We start from the raw sequence: 19,470 nt of genomic DNA, 5'->3' as shown, positions 1-19,470 counted from the left end.
AGTGATAGTAAAGACATGGCTGTAATGAGGCTGATGTACAAATTAGGCTGGTTTCACATTAGCGTTTTTTGCGCAGCGCATCATGCGCGTCCATGTGCATGCATCATGCGTACCTATGTTTAACATGGCGTGCGTTTGAACGCGGTCGTATGCATTTTCGTGTGCATTCGTTTTTTCACATGTGCGCCTAGGCGAGCCAGACGCAACCTATTGCATTTTTGGGTCCGCCGAAAGGCGTGAAAAAAACGCATGCACACGCTTGCAACACAGAATACGACAAAATAACGCATTACATTCTATGGGAATGCAGGCGTGTGCATGGACATGCGTTTGTCAGCGTTTTCGTGCGCATGCATTTTTGGCGTAAAAATGTGTAGACACTGGATTTAACCCCTAGAGGACGAATGCGCATAAAAAAACGCAAACGCATGCAAAAACGCATGATGCGTTTTTGCATGCGTTTCTATTGCACATGATGCGCTGCGCTAAAAACCACTAATGTGAAATTAACCTTAAATTGATACCTTTGGTGTAGAAATCTGCTTTGTGGTTATTCTTCAATAAAAAGTTTTCTGGCAATGAGATTGATGTGATTTTGCTTTGAGTATTCTCCTTTACCAGCCCCTCCATCTGCCTCCAGTGTTTGAATGGGAAAATGGAAAATGGTCTTAGGAGCGCAGGAAAGACTCAGACAAGAGATGGGGTTAAACCACAACGTGTTTCGATGGAGGATCTGTTTTCACCAGGTGGAAGTTCCCATTGCTCCTATCCTCCATTGGAGGTTTTCGGTTGGAGCTGCGGTGGAGACCTGACATCCTTGTCTGCCCCGGGTTGCTTCCTAAGCGCTCCTTTATGACTGCTTATCACTGACTCTTATCCAGTGTTTGAATGTCAGTTAACTGCTTTTTCAGTGACTGGCCTACTATTTGAGACTTTTGGTGTAGAAATCTGCTTTGTGGTTATTCTTTAATAAAAAGTTTTCTGGTAATGAGATTGATGTGATTTTGCTTTGAGTATTCTCCTTTACCAGCCCCTCCGTCTGCCTCCAGTGTTTGAATGAGAGTTAACTGCTTTTTCAGTGACCGGCTTACCATTTGAGACTTTGAGCCTCAAGCTATATTCACATGTTGTGTTTTTGCATTTGTTTTTTCCCGTCTTTCGCTATGCAAATTAAAAGCTGCTTTTTACATTACCCCAGGCGAATCGGTTGCAAAACACAAGTCAGGTAGATGGTGGAGAGCCCATGCACTCTTTTTTGCCTTCTGAATGAGGAAAGGGACTAATAAAATATCAGGGAGGTGAGACACAAGATGAGATCCGGTGTGGAACAATGTGAATACAGCACCTCAGAGAGAAAGAGAGTATATGGACTACGTTATCCTCGGTCTGCTGGATTGTTGGACTCTCATTTCTCAGGGCTTTTTATCCTGTTACTGAACTACATTCGGCTTCTGGACTATTTTATCCTTTGTGTGGTGGATTGTATATAGACCTTTCATATTTTTGCCTAAATAAAGGTCTTGCGATTGTTTGTTCTTCCCTTGCTCTGTTGATTGTGTGATACCGGAGAAGGACCCTGTGACAGGTGCCATGTCACATCAGCAGAGCCCCGAGATGTCAGAAAAGCAGACCCTCCCATAAGTGACCATCCTTCACAAACTACACCCATTAGTTCATTTAGAGGTGCAGTGAGCATGTTGACAACCACATGTGCCTCACAGAATTTTATACCATTGGATGGGGAAGAAGGAAAATTTACATTTAAACAGCTAAAATGTTGCTTTGGCCTCAAGTTTTTAATTTTTATAAGGGCTAATATGAAAAAATTGACAGGAAAATTTGTGGCACAATTTCTTCTGAGTCAGACAATACCTTAAATGTAATCAATAACTACTTTTTAGTCAAAAGTAAAAGCTCAGAAGGGAAGAAGTGTCATATTATAGGGCAGATTTTGCTGTTAAGGTGCCATGTCACATTGGCAGAGCCCTTAGAAGTCTCCCCCCCATAAGTGACCTCATTTTACAAACACCTTGCAATCAATTCATCTAGGAGTACAGTGATCATACTGACACCACAAGTGTGTCTCAGAATTTTATACCATTGGGCGGTAAAGAAAAAATAATCACATTTTTACCACAAAAAAAATGATTTAGCCCCAAATTTTACTTTTTCACCTGGGGAAATAGTTAAAAATTGCATTAAAGTTTGTCCAACAATTTCTGTGGAAAGTGGCAATACCCTATATGTGGCTGTACAGTACCGCTTAGCCATACGACGAGATTCCAGAGAGATGGAGAGTTATTTGACAAAGTTTCGTAAAATAGTTTGCAGACAGCAGATACAGAGCCCCTAAGTGCCTGAAATTCAGAATACCCCCAAATGACCCTAATTTTAGAAATTATACTCCTCTGAGAATGTATCTACACTGGTAGTGATGGTTTTAACAAAAACAGCAATTCAGGAATTGTTTTTTCTATGCAGTTTACCGCATGGTAAAAATTATAAGACTGCTTTATTCGTCGGATCAGTACAATTACAGGGATATCACATTTATAGGTATTTTTTATGTATTGCCGTTTTTATAGAAAAAAATAATTGGTTTTGCATTGCAATATTCTAAGAGCTATATCCACAACTTATTTTTCTGCTGATGGAGCTTGTTTTTTGAGGAACAAGCTGATGTTTTAAGCTACACCATTTTTAATTACATTCGGATTTTTTGTTTTGTTTTATTCAACTTTTGTTCCGGAGGTACGATGAAAAAGCATTTTTTAACCAGGTTTTTTATTTTTTATGGTGTTCCTTGAAGAGATCAAATAGTATGACCGTTTTATAGATAAGATCGGCGATAAATACATTTGCTTTGTTTATTTTTACATAAATATATGTATTTATTGGAATAATTTGTTTCATTTTTTGATCTTTAAATTTTGGGATTTCTTTTTAATATTAACATATTTTTTTTTTTACTTCGTCCCTCAGTGGGACTAACTTTTATTACTATGATCACTGGCTGTGACAGCTGGAGCTGGACTCTCACTTAATCTGAGCTCCCAGCTGCTATCGTGCAGGCACAGTTTACGGGGCCGCATTATTGCCATGACGTAAGTCATTTTGCAGGAAGTCCTTGATCGTGGCATACAGTTACTTCAAATGTCATGAAGGGGTTAATGCTAGATTGATGTAAGTAGTAGAGAATATTGAATCCATCCTCTCACACTGTAATTAGATTCACAATGTGTCTGCTAATGGGATATGTTAAAGGGAATCTGTCACCTCAATTAGGCCTACCTGCTTGCAGCACCACCATCAGGGGCTTATCTACAGCATTCTATAATGCTGTAGATAAGCCCTCGATGTAACCTGAAATAAGAAAAACGAGCTACATTTTACTAACCCCGGTGTCCGGTCCAATGGGTGTCGCGGTTCCGTCCGGCGCCTCCCATTTTCTTACGATGCCATCCTCCTTCTTACTTCTGTCGCGGCTCCTGCGCAGGCATACTTTCTCTGCCCTGTTGAGGGCAGATTAAAGTAGTGCAGTACGCAGGCGCCAGACCTCTCTGACCTTTCCCAGACCCTGCGCACTGCAGTACTTTAGTCTGCCCTCAACAGTGCAGAGAAAGTACGCCTGCGCCGGAGCCGCGCCAGAAGTAAAAAGGAGGACGGCATCGTATGAAGATAGGAGGTGCCAGACCGGACAGCGACACCCACCGCACTCGGCCCCACCCCCCGGTGAGTATAATCTAACTTGTTTTTCTTATCTTTCAAGTTACATCGGGGGTTAATCTACAGAATTACAGAGTGCTGTAGATAAGCCCCTGATGGTGGTGCCGGCAGCTGATAGGGCTAAAATGGGGTGACAGATTCCCTTCAAAGTTTTGAGAGGTTTTTGGTTTGCTTTTGCAATGCCTCTGAGTTGAGTCCATATTGAAATATATAGAATGCACTCCAGCCAAGACAGAGCAGCATTGCTGGTCATACAGTAACAGACAGACAATGTTCATAGTGACACAATCTTGAGAACTGTTTACTTGATTGTCTGAAGATTTTTTTACCTCACAAATAGTTGTATGTTTGTTGTTTGTTATTGTAAAACATGGAGGCTTATTTAACCTCTGTCTACTGTGGACTTATGTAATCCTTGGGAGCTTTTACATTGTGCAGGTTTATTGCCCCATTGTCTGAGGTTTGCCTCATATCTCTGATTCATCTTATCCCAAAAGCTGGGATTTCTGTCTAAGGCCACGTGCTCACTTTCAGCATTTGGTTAGTATTTTACATCAGTATTTGTAAGCAAATACTGATGTAAAATACTGACCAAATACTGAACGTGGCCTAAAGGTTTCCTTTGCATTTCTTTTAACAGATATCAGACATTATCAAAAATATCACCTATGAAAAACATTAATCTTAGCTTGAACATCTCTGTTCACAGGAAACGGGGTACTTACTTAACTTGCTGATGACTGGAAGAAGACCACCCCATGTTTGTAAATACTCTGCTCTAAACCCGTCCAATGAAAATAAAATGACAGGTGTCCTAGAGAACCTATGAAATGAAGAAATATGTATAAAAAGGTTGCACAGGGTTAGAGATGCATGGCTACTTTCTTCCAGGGACAGTACCAAGGTCAATGCATTGAATCCGATGTTTCAGCTCAAGCCAGTTAAACATGTCCGCATTTTAAGTTCAACTGGAGACCACATAGACAATTATTAGGCTGTTGAATTTGGGTTAGGAGACCCGTGGCTGGTCTGAACATTGTGTTTCCAGCAAGTACTGTTAATGTTAGACATGTGCAACTGGGCTCAATTGAAGTAAATGCTAAGCGCACATCTGCATCAGAGTGTTTCCGCAGATTCTGTGATTGTTTTGTTTTGTTTTAATGTTTTATTTATTGAAATCTGCAAGTTACATCCGAAAGAAAGCAATCAACAGGGTAGCTTACAAAATTATTATATAACCTACAAATTCCACTTTTCGGGAGTTAAACAGATAGTTTGAAATATCAATTCATGGCAAAAACTATTGATATATAGAGGTTTAAGGACACCAACAGCCTTAAAGGAACTTCCAGCAGCAGGATTATCTGGGTTCAAATCTGGGTTCTTCCCATCCACACGCCCCTGCTACATCACATATGCCATGATTTCAAACAAAGATGAAGAAGAACAAAAAAGAAGAAAAGAGAAGAGAGAAAAAAAAAACAGTATAGGGAGTAAAGGGACAGGAGGTCAAGTAATTAGAGGAAGAAGTTGGGATATAGGGGTGGAATATAAGGGAGATAAGGGGAGGGGGGGGGGAACACTAGGCAACAAGGATTTCGTCCACTCTGATAAAGCCAAGCAAGGAGGCCACCATAGCCTTATCAACTTCTACTAATGGATCTGAATCGGGTCCATGGGTGCCATACTCTTTCAAAAGCTGAAAGTGAGCCATTCACCAAGGCAGCCAGTTTGGCTACTTGATATAGCATATCTACCTTCTCTTGCAATTGGGATATAGATGGAATGGTAGTTGACTTCCAGTTCATAGGTATCAAAAGTTTCGCTGCTGAAAGAATGTGTTGAGTCAACAGAGCAGTATTTTTATGTCCAGTCGGTGACAGAAAATTTAAAAGCACTATCTCCGGTGTCAATGTAAGCTTTTTGCCCACAATTTCCCCGATATAATCCTCTACTAGTCGCCAGAACTGCAGCAGGGGTGGACAGGACCACCACATATGTAAGTATGTTCCCTCCGAATCACAGCATCTCCAGCATCTAGCAGAGGACCCCGTCCGCCAATAAGTGTTCTGCTGTGGTGTAATATACCATCTGGCGACTATTTTAAAGGAATTCTCTTGTGCTCTAACACATTGTGATGGGCCATGAGATGAATTATAAATGTGTGATATTTGATTTGGGGTAAACTTGAATCCCAAATCCTTTTCCCAATGTGTTATATAAGCTCTTTTGAGACAACAGTCAGTTATATTTAAAATCTGGTAAATAGACGACATTATCTTTTTGGGTTTATCCTTTGTTGCACAGAGAGTCTCAAATGCAGTCAGTGGGCGGGTAACGTCTGCTCCTAAAAGATACCGTGCCAAGGAGTCTCTTATAGAGCCGAATTGTATAAAGGTCAAGTTGGAAAGCCCTGGTTGCTTCTTCAGTTCCTGAAAGGAGGGGAGTGCCCCGTCCGCCAAGAGGTCATCAACCGCTACATTTGCCAGGGAACCGGGTTTGATTACATCATTGTCTCGGGAATAAGATGCATGTGGCATTATATCTGCCAACTTGAGTAAGGGGGACAAAGGGGGAGCTAGAGTTTTCACCAATCCCTTCCATAATTTTAAGGTAGCTTTGGTGTGTATATTAGGTAGATTTTTGTTTATGTTTTTACAAGGATATGCCAAAAGGATGGATCTCAGGGGATAAGGTGCTAGGGCTTCCTCCACCTCAATCCACTGCTTATTGTTAGGAGACCGCAACAGGTCTACCACTCTGGTAAGCATTGTCGCTTGGTAGTACCTCATTATGTCTGGTGCACCCATCCCACCCCTCGATTTGTTTAATGTTAATGTCCTGTATGCTAATCGGGGCTTTTGCTTTTTCCAAACATATCTGCGGAATAATGTATTAATTTTAAAAAGATACGATTTGGGGATGGTTATAGGGAGCATTTGGAAAATATATATGAACTTGGGTAAGATTAGGCTCTTCAGTAAATTTTTCCTTCCCATCCACGACACATACGAGTCCCTCCATGATTTCATGATGGTTTCTACTGAGGCAATTAGGGGGGGAATATTCTGTTGAAAAAGGTCTCTATCCGATCTTCCTATCTTTACACCTAAATATTTGATATATTGTTTTGGCCAGGTGAATGGGTATGTACTTTTTAGTTTAGCTAAGGTATTCGGGGATATATGTATGTCTAGCGCTTCCGACTTAGACATATTTACTTTAAAATTGGAAATTTTGCTATATTGATCTATAAGAGCCATCAATGTTGGGAGTCCCAGCAAAGGATTAGTCATCAAGACTAAGAGATCGTCCGCAAATGCCGCTATTTTATAGTGTGTCTTATTGATGCGAATACCCTCTATTCCCTCATGTACTTGTATGGCCTTTAAGAGAGGTTCCATTGCTAGCACAAATAACAACGGGGATAGGGGACAGCCCTGTCTTGTTCCGTTCTTTATAGTAAATGCATCTGTTGTAAAATCGTTAATCCTAATATGTGCTGTGGGCTTATCGTACATTGCCATTACGGCTGCTATAAACGCTTCGGGTATCTCAAACTTGATCAGCACTTCCCGTAGGTATAGCCAGTCCACCCTGTCAAAGGCCTTCTCTGCATCTGTTCCAAGAAGCATCAATGGTAGTTTACGATTTTTTGCGTATTGAAGAAGGTGCAATACTTTATGGACATTATCCCTTCCCTCCCTTCCACCCACAAACCCGGTCTGATTTAAGGAAATCAAATTTGGCAATGACTTGGCCATTCTTTTTGCCATCAGCCCTGCTAGGATTTTTAGGTCCACATTAAGGAGAGAGATTGGCCTATAGCTACTACATTGTTCAGGATCCTTCCCCTCTTTGTGTATTAGGGATATTCTGGCTGTAAGCATTTGGTTTGGCAATGGGTGGCCTTGTAAAACTGCGTTGCAAACGTTCAATAAATGTGGGAGTAGGAGGCCAGAGAAGGATTTATAGTAAAGTGCTGAGAATCCATCTGGACCGGGCGCTTTCCCCTTCGGGCACTTTGACAGGGCGGACTGCAACTCCCCCAGTGAAAAAGGTCTAGTAAGATATTGTTTTTGGGAATCAGACAAGACAGGCAGATCTAAAGTGCTTAGGAAGGACCTAGTGTCCATGCTTCTTTTAAGTGCGGAATCGGCGTTATCTTCCGGACGGAGATTATATAATTTCTTATAGTAGTCAAGGAATGCCCGCTCCATGTGCTCAGGAGCTTGCGAGCTGAACCCTTGTTCATTCTTAATTGAGTTAATCAGCGTACGTGACTGCCGCTTCCTTAGTTGCGATAACATTAATTTGGATGCTTTGTCTCCATGGACGTACATTCTGTTTTTCCATGTTGCATATAGCTTAGCAGATCTCGAGTTTAATATGTCTTTAAGTTGCTGTCTTTTTTGTTGCAGCTTCTCTAAGCTATGTTGATCTATTTTATGTTTATGTGTAAGCTCCAGCTGTGATATACTATCATAAAGATCCTGGATTTCTTTTTGTTGCAGTTTATTTAGAAAGGAAGTGATAGATATCAACTCCCCTCTGACAACTGACTTATGTGCTTCCCATAGTATCTGTGAGGAAATTTCTGGTGAAGCATTTTGCTCAAAATATTGGGAGAGCACTTTGTTTATACGTGTCTGTACCTCGGTACTTCCAAGTACTGACTCATTGAGCCGCCATACTCTATGTCGGGGAAAGGCTTTAGATAATGAGAATTTTAACAAAACCGAAGAGTGATCGGAATAAATATTCGGAATTATTTTTGCCTGTTGTATATTGGCAAGCATTTTACTGGATATAAAAATATAGTCTAAACGGTGGTAAGATTTATGAGGGTGGGAGTAGAAGGTGTAGTCTCGGTCAGAGGGGTTTAGATATCTCCATGTGTCAATCAATTGTAGAGATCCCAGTTGTGACTTTATTCTGTAAAGATCTTTAGGTGAGAGCGAACTTTTCTGTTTAGTCGTGTCTAGCAAAGGCTCTAATGCAACATTCAAGTCCCCACCCACTATCAATGCACCCTCTCTAAAGCCATCAATTTTTTTCAGTGTTGAGAGTACCCATCTCAATAGTTTTTTATTTGGTGCGTATAAACTGCACAATGTTACCAGGGCACCGTTTAGTAGACCTTTGACAAAGATGTAACGACCCTGAGGGTCCGCCATAGTTTCTCTTAGCTGGAAGGGCACTCCCCTTGCCACTGCTATTGACACTCCTCTGGAACCGGACTGGGTGGTTGTCGCATGAAACCATTTATCATAGATCAAGCTTTCAAAGGAGGGCAATTTATCCGGTTTGAAGTGCGTTTCCTGAATAAGCAATACTGCTGCCTGCTGTTTTTTGAATAGTTGTAATGTGTGGCGTCTAGTGTTTGGAGAGTTCAGCCCATGTGCGTTAAAAGAGATGAATGTGTGTACCTTATCCGAATCCATCATGTTTCTGTACACAGCAGCATCCTTGCAGCTCACGACGGAGACGAATCCTTGTGCCTATAGGTGTGGGGAGGGGGTCTAGGACAAGTAGACCAGACAAAAGAAAGAAAAGGGTAGAGAAAACAGAAAGGTAAAGAGGGGGAGAACACAATATTAACATTATCCATGTTATTAAGTTGCACAATATCATTGACCAATATGCCAACGTACCATAGTTACCTACTGACATTGTTTCATAGAATGCCAGCTTGAGGAAAATTCCAATCAACCTTATAAACTAAATATGAAATATGAAATGCTCCATTCTAGGAGAATGCCCAGTTTGGGCTGTAACTAAATCTAGGTTGAAACCTTACAACGAATTATTGGATAGATGTGGCAGCAGTGCTTACCCATATTTGGAAAAGCACGCCAACCCCATCAGATTTGCTTCAACCACATTCAATACCCCAACTGGGGTAGACACTAAGAAAACTTAACTGCAAAATCTGGGTCTAACCCAAAGATCAAGTATTGTCTCTGGAGTCCTTAGGAAGCGAGGTCTTTGTCAGCTTCCTTTTCAGCCTTTGTGATTTTGGCGTCAGGGCTATCTGCCACGCCGGGTCATCTGGCAGCGGATGCAATAGGGTCGCCGAATGGAAGGACTCCAGGTCCGGGTAGGCCTCCAACTCAATTCCCAAGGACTCACATGCCTCTTTGATGTCTTGTGATGTTCTTGCTGAGATACCTTTGTCTCCATTTGTGATATGTACTCCAAACGGGAACAACCATCTAAAACGGACGCCTTTTTTTATCAATGCTTCAGTGAACGGTTTCAAGATCCTCCGCTTCCTGAGAGTGCTGGCCGATAAATCCTGGAAAAGTTTAATTTGTGAGCCTTCATACAAGATCTCCTGCGCCTCCCGCGCTCTGCGAAGAACTAAGTCTTTTGCTCGATAATCGAGGAAGCGACAGATCACATCTCGTGGAGTTTCCCCTTGAGAAGGCCTCGGACGCAATGCTCTGTGTACTCTCACCAGTTCAATTTCCTGCGGATCTGATTCATTAAGTAGTTCTTTGAATATCTCTTGTGTTGCTTTCCATAACGCCTCAAAGGCCACCGTTTCAGAAAGGCCTTTAACTCTTATGTTGTTACGACGTTCTCTGTTCTCATGATCTTCTAGCACCGTGTGAATTGTATGTAGTTGGATTTCATGGATTTTTAAAGAGTCTAGTACAGCGTTCGAACTTTGCGTCATGGCAACTTGCGAATTTTCCAATGTCTCAAGTCTGTGGCCTTGAAGTTTTAGGTCGTGTTTTATCTCTGCAAGTTCTTGTCCTATTGGCTCAAGAGCTTTAGACAATATACGTTTGATGAACGAACGAGTGACTAAGGCCTCTCTCGCTGTGCTGCCCGTGTCAGAGTCACTCTCCGGTTCAGAATCTGAATCACCTAATGAGGTCAAATCACAAAGCTTGGATGGTTTAAGAGAATCTGACGGAACCGTTTGTTTTGTAAGAAAGTCATCCATGTCTGTTTGCGTAGTGGACTTTGTAGGTTTGGGCATGCTCTTTTGCGTTTTTACGCTGGATCTCCCCATTTTTGCAGTTATCTAAAGCAGAGAAGAATAGAGCAGTTTGAAGATTAGAATTCCTCTCGCTGGCTATGAATTTAGCTAATGTTCCATTTTATGCCCAATCTTATAAGTGATAAACAATGGAAAGAGATGTCGTTCTGGCTCTGGTCACTAGATGGCAGTCTATAACCTCTTTCTGCTGGTTTTCCAGAGAATCCTCTCTTATATTCGTACAGCTAGGTATAACATGGGTTAATTAGAAAGCAAATAAGGGGGGGATGAAAGATGTAGGGACAGCACTGGTGGGGGGGGAGCGCTTAATACAGATCTAAGGCTCCTTATATTACTCCCTTCTCTCCTCGCACCCCTCGGGTCAGACAGTCTCAGGCCCCCACTTGATTAATTGATTATCTCCTTTATTGCTACGGAGTTAGGGAGAATGACCATGCTCTCCTGGTCCTCTGTCCCCTGAATCAGACCCCTCTGCTTAAGACACTCCGTCACCTTGCTTCTGTTATTCCAATGTTACCTCAGCTCCAGGAGACGCTTGAATTCCTCAGATCTCTCTCACTGATTGCAGAGAGGGGAGGAGGCTGAAGCGTGCCGCTGCACGTCTATTCTAGGTCCCGGGCCGCGTGTCTTCTGCAAGCCCGACGGGACTATTTTCAATGCTGCGGCGTGATACACACTCTCTGTAGCCGTCCCCCAGCTATGAGAATAGTAGCGATTTTATGTGTCCTGGTCAGGGGGTTTCGCAATGGTACCTTATTTGCAGGGGAGGGTCAGCTCCGGGGTCTCTCTTATCTGACAGCCTTGGGTCAGGGGTGAAGTCCTCTACCCGAGGCGATGGTGCTGTTAGCAGTATATCCTTCCGCCACTCCGGCAATCTCCCGCCTGCAGGGCCACAGTTATATGAATCCCTTCTTTATCCCGAACGTGACTTGCCACCCAGGGTCTATGCGATCCAGTGGGGTCCTGGTTTGGGTTGTAATGCGGGGATGGTATAAAAAGAAGGCTCTGGTGATATTAGAGCCCCTTTTGGTGCATTTGTCCGGGAGCTCAGGTTTCCTGCTTCTTGCTCCACCAACGTTCAGGCTCCCCGCAGATTCTGTGATTGTGACCAGATCTGCATGCAGTGACATCTAAGGTGTGTGGCAGAGGAAGAGTGCTCTCCCTCTATCAGTCCATCTGCTCTCAATGTAGCAATATATGCCAATCAGCTTCCTGACAAAGATCTCGGATGTAGACAAGCCATTTCCCTTTTAGGCCATGTTCTCTATTAGGCCGGGATCACACATGCGAGAAACTCAGACGAGTCTCGCATCTTAATACCCAACACTGCAGCCGGCACTCGGGAGCAGAGCGTGCAGCTGAATGTATTTCTATGCAGCCGCACACTTCGTTTCCGAGAGCCGGTGGCAGTGCCCGGTATTAAGATGCGAGACTTGTCCGAGTTTCTTGCATGTGTGATCCCGGCCTTAGGGTAAAAATAAGAGTTAGTTAATAGCCCCACCCGCAAAAAAGTTCAAAAACTAAGTCAATAAAACAAAAAGTACCTTAAAATGTTATAAAAAAAAGAGCCAAAACAAATAAACTACGAAAGCAATAACAAAAATAAGCCATCAGTTATGCTTATGGCTTACTAATAAAAAAATTGCATACAAACTACCACAAAAACAAAAGTGGGTCGCCCTCCCAGGGCTGTGGGGTGCTCGGTACTGAGCCAGTCTCTCAGAGGGGAATGTCACAGCAGCGGTGACCTGGTGCGTGGCCCTGGGCGCCCATGTAAAAGGGGTAGAGTGGTGGAATAAAGTTTATGAGTGATTCGTGACGCCACCTGTGGTGTTCGGCAAGGGAGGTGTTAAGCTGACGCTTCAGACAGATCCGCTGGGACAGATGGTGGGGTGCAGCAGTGATGTTATAGCCCTCCACAGGTAGGGCTGTAGTCCCAGGGCAGAGTAGATGAAGAGAATAGGGGTTGAGGAAGAGGGTGCAGTGTCTGGCACAGAGATGTAGCAGTGCTGAAGAAGTTGCAGAAAGAAGGCAAGGACACAGCGGAATGTAGTTTCTTTACCTTTACTTTGTAGGTGCAGTCCAGGGTCCAGATTACAGATGGCACAGGAGCTGATTAGCCTGGAAGCAGCTCAGGAATCTCTCTATGCAGATAGGCTGTGTAGTCTCCTTCCTAGCGCTTACTTGAGGTACATGCAGTACTGTGTTACACTGAAGTTCCTCCTTCTTGTTTCCTTTTGGATCTACCTCGTATGGTAGACAGCTGTAGCCTTCTATCTCTTCTCTTGGCTCACCCGTTGCTGTTGTGCCTCCGAGTCTTAGGTGGGAATAGAGCATTTACAGCTTCCTATTCCTCTGGATTCTTTTGCAGGAACTTCAGTATCCATACAACCATGGAGACCAGGCTCCAGATCATGCGCTCCAGATGAGAATGAGCTCTCAACTCCGCTCAGTCCCCCAGCTTCTCTCTCCACGACTACACACTCCTCACAGAACTGACTAATTTCCCCTCCTGGCCCTCAGAGAGCACTCCTCCCCCAATTCTGGTTCAGAGCTCCCTCTGCTGGCCCGGAGTGGGAACTGTGCTGCATGTTATGGCTAACTGCTAGAGAGACCCTTCATTGCTTCCAAGCCTGACATCTCCCTCCCTGGAGGAAGGCAAAGCCACTGTGGCGACCATACTCCTGAGGGCGCCACAAAAGCACTTTTCCAAAAACCTTTGCTTATAAAAACACCCTAAAACATCCCTTTTTGTATTATAATGCAAAAAAGAAAAATATATATTATTTGGTGTATTTGTGCCAATCTGCATTCTTGCATACTGCAATATAGGGCTCATTTAGATAACTGTACCATCTCCATTATTTTGTAGAATATCTCTTTATAATAACATGCAGAACTTAATGGAACCTGTCACCAGCAAAAATGCTATTATCCTGCAGATATGGGCTTAATCTGCAAGTCAATAGTGTTACTAACCTGCCCAACGTTTGCACGTAGCCGAGCACTGCGGGGAGAAAATGAACTTTATTCCTCCCAGCAGCGTTCGGCTTCTTTCACGAGGGCGGCACCAATGCAGTTTCAGTCACCGCACTGAGAATACAGAACAGCGTCCGTAACCACCCCCCTCCCCACCCAGACTGACACTGGCTCTGCATTGGTTCATTTTCTCCCTGCAGCGTTTGGCTAAATGCAGGTGCCGGGCAGGTCAGTAACACTATTAGGGCTCTTTCAGATGTCAGTGTTTCCAGTACGTGTAGCGACAGTTTTCACACATATCGGAGACACTTATGTAGCGCCCGCATTTGTGCCTGCAGTCCCTCTCTCAGCGTGCTCATGGCCAAGGCTTCCGTCCTGCTCCTTCCGTGTCTGCTGCTGCCTGGGGTGCACGCACTCCTAGCAGATCTCCAGGCACTGAGCTTAGTGCGTGGGCGCGCACACTTCCTCTTTCTTAATGAGGCCGCGTGCATTCCTCTAAAGTGTCCTCAGCTAATAGCTATTTAAACCGCCTCCTCCAACATGGAGATACCTGTGCAATGTTGTGTTTGTTCCTAACATGCTTGTCAGTTCTCAGGTATCTGTACTATCATCGAGTCTGCTGCACCCACCAGTGCTTCCTTCAACAGTAGCAGAGCCGGCTGCATCCGCCAGTGCTCACCTCAATGGCAGCAGAGCCAGCTGCACCCGCCAGTGCTCACCTCAACAGCAGCTGAGCCAGCTGCACCTGCCAGTGCTCACCTCAATGGCATCTGAGCCAGCTGCACCCGCCAGTACTCACCTCAACATCAGCAGAACCAGTTGCAGCTGCCAGTGCTCACCTCAACAGCAGCAGAACCAGCTGCAGCTGCCAGTGCTCACCTCAACAGCAGCAGAACCAGCTGCAGCTGCCAGTGCTCATCTCAATGGCAGCAGAGCCAGCTGCACCAGCCAGTGCTCACCTCAATGGCAGCAGAACCAGCAGCACCTGCCAGTGCTCATCTCTCCATCATCTCCTCATCTCTCCTGTCTGCACCTGCAGTTCCTGTCATCTCTGGGCCATTTCAGCTATCTGCTCCTAGGGGTTAGCCGCCATATACCCAAAGTCAGTCCTGGAGTAGCACCTGGATCATCTCCTTTGCCTCTCCATGGACTGCGGTGTTGTTAGCTGCTGTGTGTCCGTGGTCAGATTGGGTGAAGCTCCCAGTCACGCCCCTCCAGATCTTCCTTGCGCTTTAGCACAGTGGTTCCATCACCCAGCTCGTTACAACGTACACACGTAGACCCATACAAGTGGATGGGTCTGTGCACATGTCATTGCATTTCCACGAATAGTGTGCTAAACAAGCTGACATGTCCGTTTTTAAACAGCAGTACAGGTTGCAAAACGTCCTGAACACATGCACAGTGACACACAGATGATATCCGTGTGTCATCAGTATGACACGTACTTGCGCCTGGGAATCAGCGGTACTGTTTGCACTGTTCCCCGGCGCCAGGTGCTGAAGGCAGCTCACGTCATTGTCCTCTGCTCACACTGTGATCAGTGCTAGTAGGGGACAATGTTGAGCGTTGTATTCAACTGTTAACAGCGAGAACAGGTGGCTGCTGAAGGGAGTATTCATCATCCCCCCTGCATAATAATAGCAAAAAAGACATTGGGTTCCACTGTATTTTTGATAAGCAGCCTGGCAAAACTGATAGCTGCGGGCTGCAACCTTCAGCTGTCAGATTTAGCGCTGGGAACAGCGAGAACAGTACCGCTGATTCCCAGGTGCCAGTATGTGTGATACTGATGCGGCGACGTTTGCCACACGTATGCCACAAGTATTAAATACACGGACACCGATATCTCCGGTAATGGTTTTTCCAGTACTGGAAATATCAGTACGTGTAAAAAAGAGCCACCCTTAACCTGCAGATTAACCCCATATCTGCAGGTTAATAGCGCCTTTTTTTTTTTGCTCTAGACAGGTTCCCTTTAAATACTGTACATCACCAATATTAAATTCCACAAAGAAATTGGACAATTAACTTACCCTGTTGGGCATACTGGAATTTGGATATCCTCACATTTCTCTTCTACCCAGCTCTTATTTCCTAAAACAATGGTTAAGACCAATTAAACAGGTAACAAAAATAAATAAATGAAAGAAAACTAATATATTTGACATAGAACACACACGGTGCAACAAAAAGCAAGTAACCTAAAGCCAGGACGCGTCCTCCTGTTCAGCAGTATGCACAGCACGCGCCCGGGACCTCCACACGCTGCAATTTGAAACAGCGACCATAGTCGCCCCACATGGATGCGCTGCCCATAATCTGATCTACATATACAGCAACCAGTGCTTGGTTACAGCGATAGTAATTACCTACAAATGACATGCTGAACTAAATCCTGATCCCCTACGCAGCATCCAGTACTCTACTACAGCGACGGTAGTCGCCATTTATGGACACGCTGCGCTACAATTAATTTAGCCCCATTAAATCTTGCCTCCTCAAATAGCATTCAGACATTTTCCTCTTATCATCCTTTCAGCTTATTTGAAGCACACTGTCTTATCCCTCTGAACCAGAATATTACTCTGATGAAGGACCAATGTAGGACCGAAAACGTTCAGTTATTTCTTCTATTTTGTCTGGACGCAAAATAAATGAAATTTCCTCATCTTTCACCAATTTGAGTGTCAAGTTTATTTTTGCTTAGATACTGGATGTAGCTCTAATGGTGGTAGCGGGGATCTCACCGAGATCACCGCAGTGCAGCCCGGGAGGGAACATAGCCTCAGTGACCAGAGGTAACCTCGATGACGTCATCGCCCATCACTGAGGCTGCGCTCGCAGCAGTTCACAGTCACCAGTGGTTCTCAGCCTCGACCGTCGCATCTTGGCACCGTCCAGATTGAAAAGTGTTTTTCCCCCAGACATGGATTACGGCATGCGATGGAATGACGGAGAGGTGAGGGATATTGTTGGTTTTTATTTTTGTTTTTTTACAGAAGACGAAGGCTTCGGAGGAATTAGGCATTAGGTGAGAATAACTGCGCTTGTTATTTTTAAATAAAAAAGTAAAAGTGTATTTTGTTTTATATCTAATAAAGGATTTTATTCTGGCTGCGTCTTTATTTACCACATAACTATAGGATTAGTAATGGATAGGTGTCTCAGAGACGCCTCTCCATTACTAGTCTGTAGGCTTGATGTCACCTGATAATGCAAAGGTGACATCAACTCCACAAATATGAACCCCACTTGCCACCACTACAGAGCAAATGAGAAGAGCCGAGCAAAGCGCCAGAAATGGCGCGTCTAATAGATGTGCCTTTTCTGGGCAGCTACGGGCTGCTATTTTTAGGCTGGGGGGCCAATATCCATGGCCCCTTACCAGCCTGAGAATTCCAGCCCCCAGCTGTCCGCTTTAGCAAGACTGGGTGTCAAAAATGGGGTGGACTCTACACTGCTTTTTTAAATTATCCATTTAAATAATTTAAAAAACTGTTTGGGGACCCCTCTATTCTTGATAACCAGCCTTGCTGAAACTGACAGCTGATGATTCTAGCCCCCAGCTGTGAGTTTTGCCTGGGTGGCTAGCAAAAATGCAGGGGAACCCACGCCGATTTTTTTTTAAATTTATTTACAGAGCAGGAGCCAGCTAATGAATACTCCCATCAGCAGCTCCTTCTCTCGCTGTTATTATGGGCAGCAGGTGTCGGATGATGGGAGCAGTAGTCCTATTCGCTGACACCAGTGACCAGAGGTAATCTGTTTCAGTCTGGCAGTGATTTGAGACTGGGATGTAGCTTCACATTCCAACATGACAATGACCCAAAGCATACAGTTAAAACACTCAGGTGAATAAAGGGGAAATGTGTAAATGTTTTGGAGTGGTTTAGTCAAAGCCTAGACCTTAATCCAATTGAGAATCTCTGGTCAGACTTGAAGATTTCTGTTCCCCAGAGGAAACCATCAAGCTTGAATTAGCTGGCGCAGTTTTGCCTTGGGGAATGGGCAAAAATACCAGTGGCAAGATGTGGAAAGTGACTTGTAGCTGTATTTGCTGCAAAAGAAGGCTCTACAAAGTACTGAATTTATGGGGGTAAATAGTTATGCACACTGAAGTTTTCAGTTATTTTTTTCTTATATGTTTGAACAAATTAGAACCATTGGTAAGGAGCAGAGATGTCTTAAATATTATGACTAATGTGCAAACCCCTTCTATTAAAATAAATACTTTATTTATCAATAATTAAAACAGCCCATAGACACACCAACAAATAGCACATCATATAAATACTAGCTGAAGAGCCTGGCGCTGCCCGGGCATAGTAACTAACTATGGTTAGTTATAACAAATTATAATGATTATATCTATACAGTATATATAAAGCTGAGTGTAATATCCTAATATCCCACATCATCCCGTCAGAGCCACCGGACTACTACCCCTAACATCCCACATCATTCCGTCAGAGCCACTGGACAACTACCACTAATATCCCACATCATTCCGTCAGCCAGAGCCACCAGACTACTACCCTTAATATCCCACATCATCCCGTCAGAGCCACCGGACTACTACCCCTATTATCCCACATGATTCCGTGAGAGCCACCGGACAACTACCACTAATATCCCACATCATCCCGTCAGCCAGAGCCACTGGACAGCTGCCACTAATATCACACATCATCCCGTCAGCCAGAGCCACCAGACTACTCCCCCTAATATCCCACATCATCCCGTCAGCCAGAGCCACCAGACTACTACCCCTAATATCCCACATCATCCTATCAGCCAGAGCCACCAGACTACTACCCCTAATATCCGACATCATCCCGTCAGCCTGGGGTCAAAACCAGAGTGCTGAGTGGAACGGACCTAACTTCCATACCGGGGATCCCTTCAAGAGAGGACTGGCGTCAGAACTAGAGATGAGCGACTTTGCCTTTTTAGGGTCGAGTCGGGTTTCATGAAATCCGGCTTTCGTAAAAAGTCAGGTTGAACGAAATCGGCCGAATATAGGGAAAAGTCGGGGTCCGACTGAAACTCGAAACCCAATGCAAGTCAATGGGGAAGCAAAATCGGCAGGGAGTGGAGGACAGTAAACACACCTACAGTGTTCATTTCAATGCCAAAAACATCGATTCTTATTACTGAAGCTTGTTAACCTTAATTTACTATTGTCGACAATAGCTCAAAAAAAGGACAGTATATTACTCCATACAGTATTTTGGCCACCACATTGTGTGCCATACAGAATGAGCCCCATATATTTCTCCATACAGAGTAATTGGTCACATATAATGATCCATACAGTATATGATGAGCTCCACATAACACTACAGTATATTATGGTCCCCATGGACGATGCTCCAGTGTATGATGGGCCCAAATAATGCTCTATATAATGGGCTCCATTTCTTATGCTCCAGTGTATAATGAGCCCCGTAAATGCTGCTCCAGTGTCTGATGTCCCCCATTTGGAATGCTCCAGTGTATGATGGGCCTCATGGATGATGCTCCAGTGTATGATGAGCCCTAATAATGATCCATATATAATGGGCCCCATTTCTAATGCATCAGTGTATAATGTGCCCCATAGACGCTGCTCCAGTGTCTGATGTCCCCCATTTGGAATGCTCCAGTATATGATGGGCCTCATGGATGATGCTCCAGTGTATGATGGGCCCTAATAATGCTCCATATATAATGGGCTCCATTTCTAATGCTCCAGTGTATAATGATCCCTG

At 44.1% G+C, this 19,470-nt stretch overlaps 2 protein-coding genes across 2 annotated transcripts in view; both read right to left on the bottom strand.

Moving 5' to 3' along the window:
- ENPP1 (ectonucleotide pyrophosphatase/phosphodiesterase 1) overlaps positions 1–19,470 on the bottom strand; it is a 181,152-nt gene that overhangs the window by 96,713 nt on the left and 64,969 nt on the right. Inside the window, exons 5-6 of the mRNA XM_073575821.1 lie at positions 15,754–15,814; positions 4,452–4,549 (exon numbers count right to left, since the gene is read on the bottom strand). Of these exons, the coding sequence (XP_073431922.1) occupies positions 4,452–4,549; positions 15,754–15,814 (159 nt within the window). The remainder of the gene's footprint in view (positions 1–4,451; positions 4,550–15,753; positions 15,815–19,470) is intronic.
- Positions 9,013–11,500, bottom strand: LOC141089426 (uncharacterized). The gene is made up of 2 exons (XM_073575822.1): positions 11,256–11,500; positions 9,013–10,762 (listed from the first exon to the last, which is right to left on the bottom strand). Exon 2 carries the CDS (start codon positions 10,748–10,750, stop codon positions 9,677–9,679), a length of 1,074 nt encoding a protein of 357 aa, XP_073431923.1. The 5' UTR covers positions 10,751–10,762; positions 11,256–11,500; the 3' UTR covers positions 9,013–9,676.

This window comes from Dendrobates tinctorius, unplaced genomic scaffold, assembly GCF_039654945.1.
Source record: "Dendrobates tinctorius isolate UK_male_01 unplaced genomic scaffold, ASM3965494v1 ptg000046l, whole genome shotgun sequence".
Taxonomy (NCBI): domain Eukaryota; kingdom Metazoa; phylum Chordata; class Amphibia; order Anura; family Dendrobatidae; genus Dendrobates; species Dendrobates tinctorius.
This window is presented reverse-complemented; position numbering and strand designations above follow the sequence as displayed.

Excerpts from the sequence above, each read along its gene's own strand:
- LOC141089426 (XM_073575822.1), bottom strand. The coding sequence starts at position 10,750 with ATGGGGAGATCCAGCGTAAAAACGCAAAAGAGCATGCCCAAACCTACA.